Source organism: Aureobasidium namibiae (assembly GCF_000721765.1).
Source record: "Aureobasidium namibiae CBS 147.97 unplaced genomic scaffold scaffold_20, whole genome shotgun sequence".
Taxonomy (NCBI): Eukaryota; Fungi; Ascomycota; class Dothideomycetes; order Dothideales; family Saccotheciaceae; genus Aureobasidium; species Aureobasidium namibiae.
The window spans coordinates 182,415-195,703 of NW_013581189.1; the positions used below are offsets into that span (position 1 = coordinate 182,415).

General features: G+C 52.4%; 7 protein-coding genes across 7 annotated transcripts; 3 read left to right on the forward strand and 4 right to left on the reverse strand.

Moving 5' to 3' along the window:
* Positions 1 to 687: 687 nt before the first annotated feature.
* On the forward strand, positions 688 to 1,783 carry M436DRAFT_76017 (uncharacterized protein; the record flags this gene model as incomplete). The annotated part of the gene is made up of 3 exons (XM_013568309.1): positions 688 to 694; positions 1,133 to 1,423; positions 1,482 to 1,783. 3 exons carry the CDS (start codon positions 688 to 690, stop codon positions 1,781 to 1,783), a joined length of 600 nt encoding a protein of 199 aa, XP_013423763.1.
* Positions 1,784 to 1,970: 187 nt separating this feature from the next.
* M436DRAFT_11948 (mitochondrial genome maintenance MGM101) lies at positions 1,971 to 2,651 on the reverse strand (the record flags this gene model as incomplete). The annotated part of the gene is made up of 2 exons (XM_013568141.1): positions 1,971 to 2,250; positions 2,308 to 2,651. Coding segments are annotated over 2 exons (624 nt in total), but the record flags the coding sequence as incomplete, so codon positions are not given.
* Positions 2,652 to 3,239: 588 nt separating this feature from the next.
* M436DRAFT_76019 (uncharacterized protein) lies at positions 3,240 to 3,690 on the reverse strand (the record flags this gene model as incomplete). The annotated part of the gene is made up of 4 exons (XM_013568310.1): positions 3,240 to 3,308; positions 3,409 to 3,473; positions 3,530 to 3,561; positions 3,620 to 3,690. 4 exons carry the CDS (start codon positions 3,688 to 3,690, stop codon positions 3,240 to 3,242), a joined length of 237 nt encoding a protein of 78 aa, XP_013423764.1.
* Positions 3,691 to 3,806: 116 nt separating this feature from the next.
* M436DRAFT_85365 (putative biotin apo-protein ligase) lies at positions 3,807 to 6,016 on the forward strand (the record flags this gene model as incomplete). The annotated part of the gene is made up of 3 exons (XM_013568311.1): positions 3,807 to 3,843; positions 3,894 to 4,536; positions 4,585 to 6,016. 3 exons carry the CDS (start codon positions 3,807 to 3,809, stop codon positions 6,014 to 6,016), a joined length of 2,112 nt encoding a protein of 703 aa, XP_013423765.1.
* Positions 6,017 to 6,358: 342 nt separating this feature from the next.
* On the reverse strand, positions 6,359 to 6,916 carry M436DRAFT_55830 (uncharacterized protein; the record flags this gene model as incomplete). The annotated part of the gene is made up of 1 exon (XM_013568208.1): positions 6,359 to 6,916. One exon carries the CDS (start codon positions 6,914 to 6,916, stop codon positions 6,359 to 6,361), a length of 558 nt encoding a protein of 185 aa, XP_013423662.1.
* A 2,236-nt stretch (positions 6,917 to 9,152) lies between these two features.
* M436DRAFT_13319 (uncharacterized protein) lies at positions 9,153 to 10,467 on the forward strand (the record flags this gene model as incomplete). Its single annotated transcript, XM_013568143.1, has 3 exons — positions 9,153 to 9,781; positions 9,832 to 10,059; positions 10,116 to 10,467. Coding segments are annotated over 3 exons (1,209 nt in total), but the record flags the coding sequence as incomplete, so codon positions are not given.
* A 1,781-nt stretch (positions 10,468 to 12,248) lies between these two features.
* Positions 12,249 to 12,873, reverse strand: M436DRAFT_76023 (histone-fold-containing protein; the record flags this gene model as incomplete). Its single annotated transcript, XM_013568312.1, has 3 exons — positions 12,249 to 12,339; positions 12,394 to 12,553; positions 12,705 to 12,873. The coding sequence occupies 3 exons, from the start codon at positions 12,871 to 12,873 to the stop codon at positions 12,249 to 12,251; spliced, it is 420 nt and encodes a 139-aa protein (XP_013423766.1).
* Positions 12,874 to 13,289: the final 416 nt, after the last annotated feature.

The window sequence follows — 13,289 nt, forward strand, 5'->3', positions numbered from 1 at the left end:
ATGAAATCGCTGGCGTCAAAGACGCTGGCCTTGTTGACTTGCTCAAAGTCATCGTCGAACATGTCGATCCCAGCATTCGCAGTCGCGACCTCGGCGTATGTGTCCATGGCGTTCATCTTGCTCTTGTTCTTCTCGGCGATGGGCGAGATGCCCCTCCTGACTTGTAGTAGGTGATCGACGTTGGCGAATGTGAGTTTGAGGAAGGTCCGTCGGTGTCCGAGTAAATGATTTGGCATTGACAGGTCTTCCTTGTCTATCCTCTGCACTGTCTTGACCATGCCCTCGAAGGACCTCTTGCACCACTCGTCGACTTCGGCTTCTCTGCCTCTCTTGACAGCAATGAGAAAGTAAGGGTCGTATTGAAGAGTAGCTTTGAAGGTGGTTCCATCGTCCTGGAGAAAGTAAAAGTCGACGCCAGCGCGACCTCCCTGGTTCTTGGAGTCTTCAATGGTGGTGCTGTGCATATTGATAAGCCAACCTTCTCTTTTCTTGCCGGCCTCGAAGCGTTCAAAGCCCATGGACTCGTCGATCTTGTGAGCCAGCCGCGTGGCCTCGAGTTTCTCATTCTGTGACGTTTGTTCGGAGCCTCGTAGTGTAGAAATGTCTGCCGTCTTCATCTTCCGTGATCCGTACGAGGTGTTGCCATTCTTTCCCATGCGGCGGAAGTTCTGGCCGTTCTGTCGCGCCATGGTGGGTGGGTGTGTATTGTGATTCTCGGATTAATGTCGAGGTGTGAAGAATGTCGATTATGTCCTTGTAGAAGAGGAAATCATAAGTCGTTGGGTCTGTATGAGTAACTGTACAGGATAGTCTCTCAAAACACAGAATCAGAAGTCGAAAGACTCATACCAGAAATGGTATAGGGAAATGGGCATGTATCTTGACGACATACAAAAACAACGGACAGCGGTAAACGAAGCCCCTTCGCGTTCGACACACGAACACGCGCTGGACCACGCGAAGCTACCTTGGGTACATTTCAGATTAGGGCTGACTCTTGCATCTCGGCTTCCGGCTCACGCTACGGTCAGGGTCTGGGCCCTACGTCTTTGCCGCATGAGTTCATCGACTTTTGGATCTTTCGAACAATCCATCTGTCTCTCACATACGCATACACACACGACCATGTCAGAGGATCCAACACGGCAACCCGCAAACGCAGAAAAGTCCTTTACCAGCGAGCAATGGAAAGGCGCTGAGACCACTCACGCCGTCAAACCCGAAAACGCAAACGTCTACGCCGCCGCCGCAGCCCAGCATACCGCTGGTGGCTCAGCTGCCGATGTCACCCTCGCCGATGCCGCGAAGAGCATCAAGATTGAGGACTTTGCCAACTTGCCAAAGAAGCCTTGTGTGAGGGACTCGTTGCTCACTGGAATCACCGCTGGCTTTGTCGTAGGAAGTTCGAGGGCTATCTGGAGGGGTATGTGCATGCAGCTTTGTCGCCTTGTTAATCGTAGTCGCTAACCTGACTGTTCTAGCACCCGTTCAATCTGCAGCCAACTGGGCAGTCGGCACTTTCGTTATCGGATCCGCGGGCATGTACCAGTACTGCCAGTACAAGCGCATGGCTGAGAAGGAAGGCATGACACGCGCCATGGAGATCATCGACCGCAAGCAAGTCGAGCGCAAGCAGAAGGAAGCTCGTTTGGAGAGAGCGAGGGAGTTGCGCCGCCAGAAAAAGGAACAGGAGGATTCTCAGAAGTTCGCTGAACTGAACGCAGGCAATACGACACCAGGTGCTGCTGAGCAGCCAAAGTCTTCTTCGTGGAAGCTCTGGTAGACAAGAACCTCCTACACACTCGAGATACGCTTCTCGAGACGAGCATATGAACTGTATTTTTAGCCATGTATCATACTCTGTACAAATCACTCCCAAGACAAATCTGCATCCAACATCATGGTATCTTTCTATGGTATCGTACAAGCCCTTGAACTATCTACACCTAGCCCTCTTACTTTCTAGCAGGGGTCTGGCCAGGAATAACGACCTCCTTGAAGGGATACTTCAACTCGTCGTCCTTTCTCATAAAGTGCTTTCTTCTCTTCTTTGTCATGACATGCTCGACGATCAACTCCCTGGCCATCTCTTTCATGTATTTGCGAATGAATCGCGGATCCCAGAGTTCAGAAGCAATACCCAGATCCTTGCAGCAGCGCATCAGAGCATTCGACTTGCAGCCCTCGGTCGCGGTGGGAATGCCGTCGGCGTCAAAGTACTGTTGCTCACCACGAGCTATCGACACAAGTCTAGCAGAATTGTTAGCACAAATGATATTAGAGTGTGATGGCATGAAAAAGACTCACTGTCCTCCAGCAACAAGAGCATACTCCCTGGTGACCAGCTTGCCCGTGACGATGGTCTCGCTGCGAGGCACAAGGCCCCAGCCTCCAGGGCCAAAAGCCTTGTTCAAGATCCTTCTGTACTTGATCTCGGGCAGGTAGATGATTCCATCGGGCTTGACTTCAATGTCGTCGAATGGAATCTCTTGTGTCAGAATTGCAGCGGCTTCGGGGCTGAAGGGCGTTGAAGAGATGCCGTGGAAAGAACGGCTCCAGTCGACTTGCTTCTCGCCCTCTCCGAGAGTTGGTGGGGGGTCGTCCAGGCCCTCGGTCAGCGAACGCAAAGGCTCACTTGGTGTAGTGGGAGCTGGGGCAGCAGCGGCGGGCTTGGGTGTGTATGATGATTGAGCTGGAGGGGCGCGAGGAGCGGCGGTGTTTGCAGCAGCAGGAGTGTGTCCATCGTAGCGGCGGGTTTGCGAGTTGAAGCTTCTATAGGTTGATGGCGTGAGATGCGATGCGCGTGTGCGGGTGATGTTGCGCTGCGAAGACCTGACGGCAGACTCGAGGCCGGTGACGACCTCACGAACGAGTGTGGTGCGCATCTTGAAATGTGATTTTGATTGTTGCGCGTGAAGATTATAGGCAGAAGGATGGTTCAAGCGAATGGCGTGGCGACGCAGAAGATGGAAGCTGCTACTTGCTTCGTCACTGAAACCACCATGGTACTTACCGTTATATATATGCCACTGACACAGATAGATGCCTAGGACACGAATAGCACGCGTGATTGACGAGAGTTCAAGGAGACAGACACAGTTTGTTATACAATAATTCAGTGTTTTGGTACAAAGATCGTGGCGGTGGCATTTCATCATCCTCCGGCCGGTTCATCAAGCTCTCATGCAGTGTGATCATCAGCTTGAGTTGGGCACGCTTCCACCAATGTTTCGATCCTCTTAGACATTCTTCTGATCAGTTCTCCGGTCATTGCCTTGCTTCTTCCAGCATTGTTTGAACTCTTCCATCTGTTCTCGAATTGTCAGTATTTGCTTGCAAGACATCAATCCCGAGAACCGAAGCCACCCAAAAGTCCGAACGCGTTTTCAAACCCGAAGCTCGACTCACCTCTGACTTGCACTGTCTCCAATCTTTCTTTTCAAAGAAGCAGTCGTTTAGGCGTGTGTTCTCGACTGTTGTTCGTCTCAGTCATCTGTTTATTACTCCAGAAACACGCTCCCTCGTTTACCAGAGCAACCAGTGCTGAAGATACGCTTGTCCCTGCAGCCGTCTATTAGCATTTCCGAGTCATACCATCTAGAAAAGAGCAAAGACACACCACTCATCTGGCTCGTCATCGTCCACGACTGCACTCGCGCTGTTTTGCTTGGGATCTCTTTCGGCCGCCATTTTCCAAATTCTTGTCAAATATCCAGAGAAACAAGAAGTGCTGGTCATCATCATCCAAGAAACAGCGAGGATTCTCGGCCATTTACGAATCGAGTAATTGCCACATATCCACCATCATGGCTGATAAAAGGGTCAATGTGCTTGTTTACTCGGGTATGTCTCTTCAGAGTGCGTATGTTCTATCTGCTGATGTTCGCATGCAGGCAATGGCTCTACGGTTGAGTCAGTTCGTCACTGTCTCTGGTCTTTGCGCCGCCTTCTCGGCCCAAACTATGCTGTCATTCCCATTTCTGGCGAGTCGGTTCTCAAAGAGCCATGGACTGCTTCTTGCGCTCTATTCGTTATGCCCGGTGGAGCAGATGTAGGCTACTGTCGCTCTCTGAATGGCGAAGGCAATCGTAAAATCTCCGCCTACGTCAACAAGGGAGGTGCTTACCTCGGTCTCTGTGCAGGTGGCTACTACGCATGCAAGCGCTGTGAGTTTGAAGCCGGTAAGAAGGGTATGGAGGTGTGTGGTGATAGAGAACTCGGCTTCTATCCTGGCATTTGCAGAGGTCTTGCTTTCCCTGGCTTTGTCTATCACAGCGAAGCTGGTGCTAGAGCAGCTGAGTTGAGCGTCAACAAAGAGGCCTTGACTACTGTCGGAGGAGCCGTGCCTGCGACCTTCCGCTCTTACTACAATGGCGGCGGTGTCTTTGTCGATGCTGAAAAGTACAAGGATCAAGGTGTACAGGTGCTTGCAAGCTATACTGAGCGTCTACACGTCGACTCTGGCGAAGGCGCTGCTGCAGTGGTGTACCGTAAAGTCGGCGAGGGCTCCGTTGTCTTGACCGGCCCGCATCCAGAGTAAGTCTTGTGCTAGATCTTGTGGATCACAGGCTGATCCAGCTACAGGTTCGCTGCAATTAATCTTACCAAGGGCGGTGACAACCCTGCATATCCAAGAATTGTCGAGGCTCTTGCAGCAGACGACAAGCAACGTGTCGACTTTATGAAGGCATGTCTGGCCAAGCTCGGGTTGATCCCCAGCCAGGACGACCAAGGAGTACCTTCGCTATCTCGCCTGCACATGTCGACCTTGGAAGCTTCCGAAGTATCAGAAATCGTATCTGCATGGTCTGAGATCGTCGAAGAAGTGGATGGCCAACATCTCATCAAAGGCGAAAACGACACTTTCAGCCTCGAGAAGCAGAGCGGACCGTGGAAAGCCACAGACACGAGCACCCTCAGCCTGCAAAAAGTCGCCGACGCTCTTCCTGACGTTGTAAAGAATATCCTGCCCACCACCGTAGACAACCCAGCGACCGAACAGCAGGAACCCAAATCAGACGACACCGGCATAGTCGACTACGACAAACTAACAAAGACTCTTCTCATCCACGACACCTCCCTCCCGGACACAAAACAAACCCCTTACTTCAACCACCACGCCTATTTCTCCAACCTGTCCGCCTACAAAACCCGCCACCACCACGATGCATCCGAAACCTTCGGCAACACTCTCATCTACGGCGAAGTCGTAACCTCCACCTCGACTCTGCTAGAGAAGAATCCAAAGCTACTCGACAAACTCCCCACTGGCACCACTGCAACAGCAACAACACAAGTAGCAGGCAGAGGCCGCGGCAACAACGTCTGGGTCTCTCCTCCCGGGTCTCTGATGTTCAGCACCGTGCTGCGTCACCCAATGGCACTGTCAGCAACAGCCCCAGTAGTCTTTATCCAATACCTCTGCGCCCTCGCAATCGTCTCCGGCATCCACAACTACGACAGAGGCTACTCTGCCCTCCCCATAAAGCTAAAATGGCCAAACGACATCTACGCCCTCTCCCCCTCCGCCGGCAAAGACCCCAATCTCAAAGATCCCAAAAACTACGTCAAAATCGGTGGGATACTAGTAAACAGTTCTTATGCGGGAGGCGACTACACGTTAATCTGCGGCATCGGGCTAAACCTCTCCAACACCGCTCCCACCACGTCCCTCAACGCTTTATGCGCTTCTGCCCGCTTGCCCCCCATGACTGCCGAAAAACTCCTCGCGTCCATTTTGACTTCTTTCCAAAGTCTTTATCTCCGCTTCAGCCACTCTGGCTTTTCGCCGCTACTGGATACCTATTACGCTCATTGGTTGCACAGCGAGCAAATCGTTACGCTCGAGCAGGAAGGAGGCGCAAAAGCGAGAATCAAGGGTATCACTAGTGATTGGGGATTACTGGTTGCTGAGGAGCTGGGATGGGAGGATAGAGCTACAGGGCGCAAGTGGGAGCTGCAGAGTGATAGCAATAGTTTTGATTTCTTTAGGGGTTTGCTTAAGAGAAAGGTTTGAGAGTAAAGCGAATGGTTGGTAAGTTGTTGTACATTCGCATGAATTAACGTTTTGCAAGATCCAAGACGTGTTGGCAGAGGAGGATGAAAACGTGTTGGCAGAGAAAGTACGTGTACAAAGTATGCTCTGTTCTGGAAAGCCATGCCTTCTATATATGCAGTTCTATCGATGCAATGAAGCAAAAAGCGTCCACGACGACATTGAGTGTATCAGCTGATGTCAGTAACGCCCATCATCAATCATCAGACCACAACACCAGAAGCCAACCCCATGCATACCAGTCCCAAGACGCCTATGTCCATCAAGCAAAGCCCTACACCAGGCACCAAGACTCACTGCCATCTAACCCAGTCCAGCCTTGCCCGATTTGACAGTAGCCTGCACAGGAACAAGCAGACCACCGGAGCCTTCCTTGCCAAGCGACATACCAGCAGCCCAACCCATCTTCTCCATGAGCTTTCTGCCAAAGTTGGTGGCAGGAATCTCTGAGGCGTTGTGGCCGACGACATCTCCGTTACGGTATGCAGCAGCACCACCACCGCCACCACCCATCGCTCTGGTTCTCCTGACTTCGCTGGCTCCAGTGACCCTTGACTTCTTCGAGGAGTTCTTCATGTATCCTCCTCCACCTCTGCCGACGAAGTTTGAGACGCGGCTGAAGTGCTCGGAGCTCCACTCGATAGTCCTGGATGTCTTGATAAGGACGGGAGCTCTGTTCTTGCCGCTTCCGACAGACTTGGACTTGAGGTTGAAGTGATTGGCAATCTCGTGCAGAACCTTGCGGTCGTTCTTCAGCATCGGTGGGAATGCTTTGGTGGTCATCTCGTCCTCCTCCAGGAAGTCTTGAAGCTCGAATCTGACTTGACTCATAGTGATGCCTTCGGTGTAGCGTTGGTTCATGTCAGGCTTGAACTTGTTCTTCTTGCCGAGCAAGCCCAGTTGGCGCAACTCTTCACGCTCGGCCTTCTTACTGGCTTTCTTTGAGCGGTCGTTGGCCCATTGGTTTTGCAACTCCTCGACCAGGTCCGAGTCGGACAGACCAAGCTCCTCGGGGAGTGGACCAGACTTGCGACCCTTGTTCTTCTTCCTCAAGCTAGGACGATCGTAGTCCATGACATCGAAGCCACCGTAGGCGTCCTGCTCCAAGACATCTGCCATGAGAGTCGCGTCGGGGAAGTGATCGCTCTTTCTTCCGCCCTTCTTCTTCTTGCCACTCTTCGGCGTTGACTTGACAGAGTAGTTTGCGAGACCTGCGCGGGCACCATCAACATCTCCGAAGCGATCGTCGTAGAGCATGATATCGTCACCATCAATGCCCAGCTCTTCCTGCTTCATGAACAGCATGGCCAGCTCTTCGTCTGTCATGGCTTGCGCGCGTCGTTCTCGAATGTCGGCGTCGTCTTCCCAAGCCTCGCGCTCTTCACGTGCTAGACGTTCTTCGAGCTCAGAGCTGTCTTCGCTGCTGTTGTCTTCGTCATCATCGTCCTCGTCGTCGTCTTCGTCGTCCTCCTCTTCCTCAGAGCCAGACTCGTCTTCCCACTCGTCCTCTAGACCAGTAACATCGACGTCGTCTGGGTCCTTCTCTTCCTCGTTCAACAGGTCATCGAAGAATTCGTCCGTGTCAGAGTCGCCACCCAGACCGCGAGCGCGGGTAGGCATGTCCTCTGCAGCGATATTGTCAATGTAGTCCCGCAACAACTCATCCTCGAGATCCTGCTCGAGGCGGAAGATGCGATTCTGCTTTTTCCTGTTTTTCTTTGACTTACGTGAAGCGTGAACTCCGCTGAGGTCTTGGTCGAGACGATCAGCGAAACCGTTCGCCTCTTCCATCGAAGGCCAGTGTTCTGCGGGCTGTTTGGGTTTCGACTTCTCCGACATCTCTTTCGCCCACTCTGGCGGGTTGTCCAGCGACTCGAGGAACTTCTCGAGCTGAGGGTTGGCTTTCGGAGCGGGCTGAGCGACAGGCTTGGACGATGATTTCGATGCAGGCTTGGGTGCAGGCTTGGACATTGGCTTTTGAGCGACGGCAGGAGGATCGTCTCTGATGGTAACGCCAGCACGTCCACGGAAGACGACTTCATCGCTCGACGACGATCTTGCAGGCGATGGAGAGCGTGCGCGCGGGGCGGGAGCAGACTTGGTTCCCTTGAAGGCGAGCGAGTCGTCTCCGGCTGTGTCGACAAAGAATATGGGAGCGTCTTCGGGTGGCGGCGACGGTACTGGCTGCTGCTGTGGCGCAAGCTGTTCGATAGGAACTGTGACTTTGGCGTGAATGTGGACTGTCTCGTCAACCTCCATGTCAACCTGGTCATCGTCGTCGTCGTCGTCATCGTCATCGACTTGATCCAATGAAGGCATGGCGAAAGAAGGTTGAGCGTTGATATCCATCTGAGCCATTGCGTCTTCGGAGCCGCGCAGATCTTTGTCATGGTCGGCGTTGTTCTGCGTCTTGTTCAAGAAGGATCTGTCGACTTTGGGCTCATCTAGCGGAGCCATTGAGCCAGCGCTGACGAACGAAACCTTGTGGTCTCGTAGGCGCGACTCCTTTGTCCATTCATGCTTCTCTGTGCTCTGGAGTTCGTCTCTCAAGGAGAAATAAGGCTTTGGGGTATTTGATCCTAGAGGAGCAGAGGTTCAGCTGACAGAGGTGATGGGAGAGAGATGGCGGGACTGACCAGTGTGATTGTTGGACGATTCTTCGCGGAATGCAAAGGCATTCTTGTTGCGAGGCGGGGTGTATTTCGCAGCCTTTTGTCTCAATTTCTTGCCCATGGTGGAAGAAGAATCGCAAAAGTAAAGATGGATGAATACAAAAGTGGTCCCAGAAGGCAAGAGTGAGCAATGCACAAAGGCAGAAGAAGCAAGAGTGTTGTTTCGAGGAAGGAGCGATGGAGGCGAAAGTGGAAAGCGTCAAAGCCTCAGTAGAAGCATCATCATTCAGGGTCCGTGAGTGCCTGGTTTAAGCCCATCTAACTCCGACGGGAACCCCAGAATCCGCCGTCACGCAGCCATCACGGTCAAGGGTCGGTCGACGACCATAACAGCCTGTTTGCTGCTGTGTCCATCTCATGCACACACGGCCATGAACCGCGATAATCTTGTCCGCCTTGCTGGACGGTTCTATCAGTACATCAGCGATCCTATGCCTACCAACTCCCTCAACGACGCCATCTGGTGCCTGGGCCAAAGATACGACTCACATCCCGACTCATCCCCGCCCAACACTACACAGTCACAGCCCTCGCTACCTACTACTCCCGCCGTAGCAGACGCAACTAAATTTGCTCCCTCAGACTCGATAGCGTCGCCGTCCCAGAAAGAAGACGAGTTCGAGACGATCCAGGTGCAAGATGCCACCAGCAACAACGGCTGGCCACCTGCCTTTCTCGACGACTTGGAGTCTCGCATATGGCTGACCTACCGTTCCGACTTTTCTCATATCGCAAAGTCTGCAGAATCCTCACTGTCGACCAGAACTTGGCTCTCGCAGTTGGGCAACAACCAAGGCTTCACGAGCGACACTGGCTGGGGCTGCATGATCCGAAGTGCTCAGAGTCTACTGGCAAATACTTTACAGATACTGGAGCTGGGACGAGACTGGCGCAAGGGACAACAGCCGGGGGCCGAGCGAAATCTATTGTCTCTCTTCGCCGATGACCCATCTGCGTCCTTCTCCATCCACCGCTTCGTCAAGCACGGTAGCGAAGCCTGTGGGAAGCACCCTGGAGAGTGGTTTGGCCCCTCGGCCGCCGCTCGATGCATCAAGTATGCCTCCGCCCCTTGTTTGCTAGCTCGCCTTTACTAACTGTTCGCAGAGCGCTGGTCGACAAACATTCTGCTTCTGGTCTTCGAGTCTACATTCGTCCCGACGATTCAAGTGTCTACGAAGACAGTCTCATGAGCATCGCTCGCGCTTCCGATGGCTCTTTCAAGCCGACTTTGATCCTTTTGGGTACGAGGCTAGGCACTCGTGGTGTGACTCCGTCCTACAGAGAGGCCATCAAGTCTGCCCTACGCCTGCCTCAAAGCGTCGGCATCGCTGGGTATTGTCTTCCTTCTTCCTTGCACTGCTCTGACATCAACTTACCTTTGTTCGCAGTGGCCGACCATCTTCCTCGCACTACTTCATCGGTACCCAAGCCGATCACCTCTTTTACCTCGATCCACATACCACACGTCCCCTCCTACCTGCTTCCCCCTCCGAGGCTGACATCGCTACATGCCACACGCGTCGTCTGCGTTTGATAACACTTGAAGACATGGATCCCTCCATGCTCCTCGGCTTCCTCATTCGCGACGAGGCTGATTACAATGACTGGAAAGCCGCCATCGAGGCCACTCCACCCACACGCATCGTACATGTGTACAAGGAAGAGCCCTCACTCTCTGGCGACGCCACAGATGCCGATTTCGAGCGCGCTGTTCTTGACGTACAGAGTTGTGATGAGGACGAAGACGACGACGCTGTTCTTTGACGAGGTGCATAATCAACACGCTTACGACGACCCCGACGGCGTTCTCTCTTTGGGTAATGGTGTTTCTTTTCTTTCCTCTCCCTTCTCTTGCGATTCTACAGGTGTTGGCGACCGGTCTGTTCTTCTGGGATGCGAGGCTCTCTTCTGCGCCCGCCCAACGCGACGCGATAACTCATGCATTTCACACCTCTTTCTCCTTACCTCGGTGGTGTGCACTCCTGGAGTTCTTTCGACTTTGTAGCAACGGAATGGCAGAACACCAATTTGGCTGTTTTCTACGTTTTTACTTTTTTGGTTGACGCGTCCCGGTCTTTGGTGGTCGGTGGTTGGGTTTCGTGTCTCATTCGTTTTCGAGGTGGCTGGGAGATGAGGCCCGCTCGGAGATAGACGGCTCTATGGGAGAACAGGGTCGTACAGCATACAAGCAATTTCGAGGTCGACGATGATGTCCTGACTGTACCATTGACTATTTTCTTGTTGCAACAGCTCGAATATGTGTATGGTACACATATTCGTAGGCTTGATAGTTTGATTGAGCAGAAAGAAGCTTCGTTGGTGCGATATATACGAATACATGGTTTTTGATATGCTCCATCAAGAATGTGTACCCAGTTGACAAGGAAAGATGACCAGCAATATGATCCAATAACATTTCGAGGCATCAACCCCAATACGACGAGCAAACATAGTCTTGCATAGACAAGTGGATATAGCTGGTTAGAAGTAGGCTTCCTACGGTACAAGGAACAGTATACATATCGTCGATGCCATAGAATCGGTGGTGGAAGAGAAGGACAGGGTGGGAGTCTCTAACCAAGTTGACTTAGCAGCACGAACTTCCACCACACATCGACCATCTGTTTTCCCCCCTCACCTTTCCCTCACGTCTTCTCATTCTGTCTCTTTTTTCCTTCGAATAGATACACTTGAATGCTATTACTGTCCATCACATCCTTCTGATTCATACAACTGATCATCCTAGACGCTCGTCCATCGCTTGATCCGCACGATGTTGCGTTGCCATGCCAGTAGCAAGCTCCCCAGCTCCAGAGAGGAAGCTCGGACTCTGCATGCCCTGCTCTGCTCTGATCTTGCTCTAGAGGAGCAGCCACAGTAACGGACCACCGTGACAGTTTCGCGTTTCCCTGCTGCTGGGACTCTTGATCCTCGAGTCCCTTCCTACGCTCGCTATACAGATCCTCGTCTTTATTGCTTACGTTCTCGAGCCCCGTGGTTTCTTTAATCTCGGATTTCAGTATGTTTCTGGTACTGTTTCTCTCGATTCTAGAATGCTCAACATTGCTGTGAAAAAGCCTTCATTTTCCATCTCAAAAGGCTCGAACTTCTGGTGAATGGAGAAACTGGAAGATGAGCAGATGAAAACTGCACAGAAAGCAAAGTGGAAAAGATGAAGTAAAGGTTGGAAAAATCGATTTGGTTTCCTCCATGGTTCTTCGGCTCTTGATGTACAGCTCGTTTCGAACCTGTGCTCTGAATGCGCCTTCTTCTCTCTCTTGAATCGTCGTAAGAAAAACCCGATGGTTGTAAAATGAAAAAAACACACTGCGCAATAAACTTATACCCCGTTCCCATGACCGCATTATCAGAAAGAAGTAACCCCGCTAAACACCGTCCCAATTGGAGACCACCCCGTTGCCAAAAGCCCAGTTCAGGATCATGCTGAAACTTGAGGTGGTGGTATCACAGAGAAAAGGAAGCCATCAGATCAACAAAAGATGTTGTGATCAAAGCAACTCTTACTTGGTGGAGGAAGAGTACTTGGTAACGGCCTTGGTGCCTTCTGAGACGGCGTGCTTGGCAAGCTCACCGGGGAGGATGAGACGGACGCTGGACGAGAGTCAGAGACTGAAAGTGAGAGATGCGGATGTCGTAGTGACTTACGAGGTCTGGATCTCACGCGAAGAGATGGTCGACTTCTTGTTGTAAGCAGCGAGCTTGCTAGCCTCGGTTGCAACACGCTCGAAGATGTCGTTGACGAAGGAGTTCAGGATGGACATGGCACGGTTGGAGATACCAGTGTCGGGGTGGACCTGCTTGAGGACTGTGGAAAGCGCGTCAGTGAATGTTGGTGATAAAAAGAGCGCGAAAAGACGCGACTCGTTGATGCGGAAAGAGTCGGATCGGTGAAAGCAAGTGATGCGATCAAGGAAAAGACGCGATTCGGATCAGAGGAAGAAGTGGAAGTGGCGTACCCTTGTAGATGTAGGAGGAGTAGGTCTCCTTTCTGGTCTTGGAGCGCTTCTTCTTGTCACCGGAGGGGGCGGCGGTCTTCTTGCCAGCCTCCTTCTTCTCAGCGGGAGCCTTGCCAGCAGGGGCCTTGCCGGCGGTGGTGGGAGTCTTCTGAGCTGCCTTGGGTGCCATTTCGATTGATGTGGATTTGAAAAGTCGGAAAGACTTGTTGTTGAGTTGAGTGAGTTGAGGTGGGTGGTTAGAGGTGGTGGACACGTAAGATGCGTTGATGATGGATGAAGAAAGAAGAGAGAAGGGTGCTGCCGATGGGGGGGACAGCTTCAGTTAAGTACTGGCGGGCACGAGCTCAAATCACCAAAGTGACGAAGCGTCGAACGCGCTGCCAAAACGCGCCTCAGATCCTCTGGGTTGCGCTCCTTCCTTACTAGCGGATTCGCTTGGCAGCCAATCAAAAGCGGCAGCCGCGTTGATGCGGGATACACATGGTCTGTGCGCTCGCAGCTTCAAGATCTGAGCTGGTTGATCCAGATGGAGAAGCAACGTCAACGCGGAACGTACTTAAATCATAGAGCTCCCCGACCAAGCCT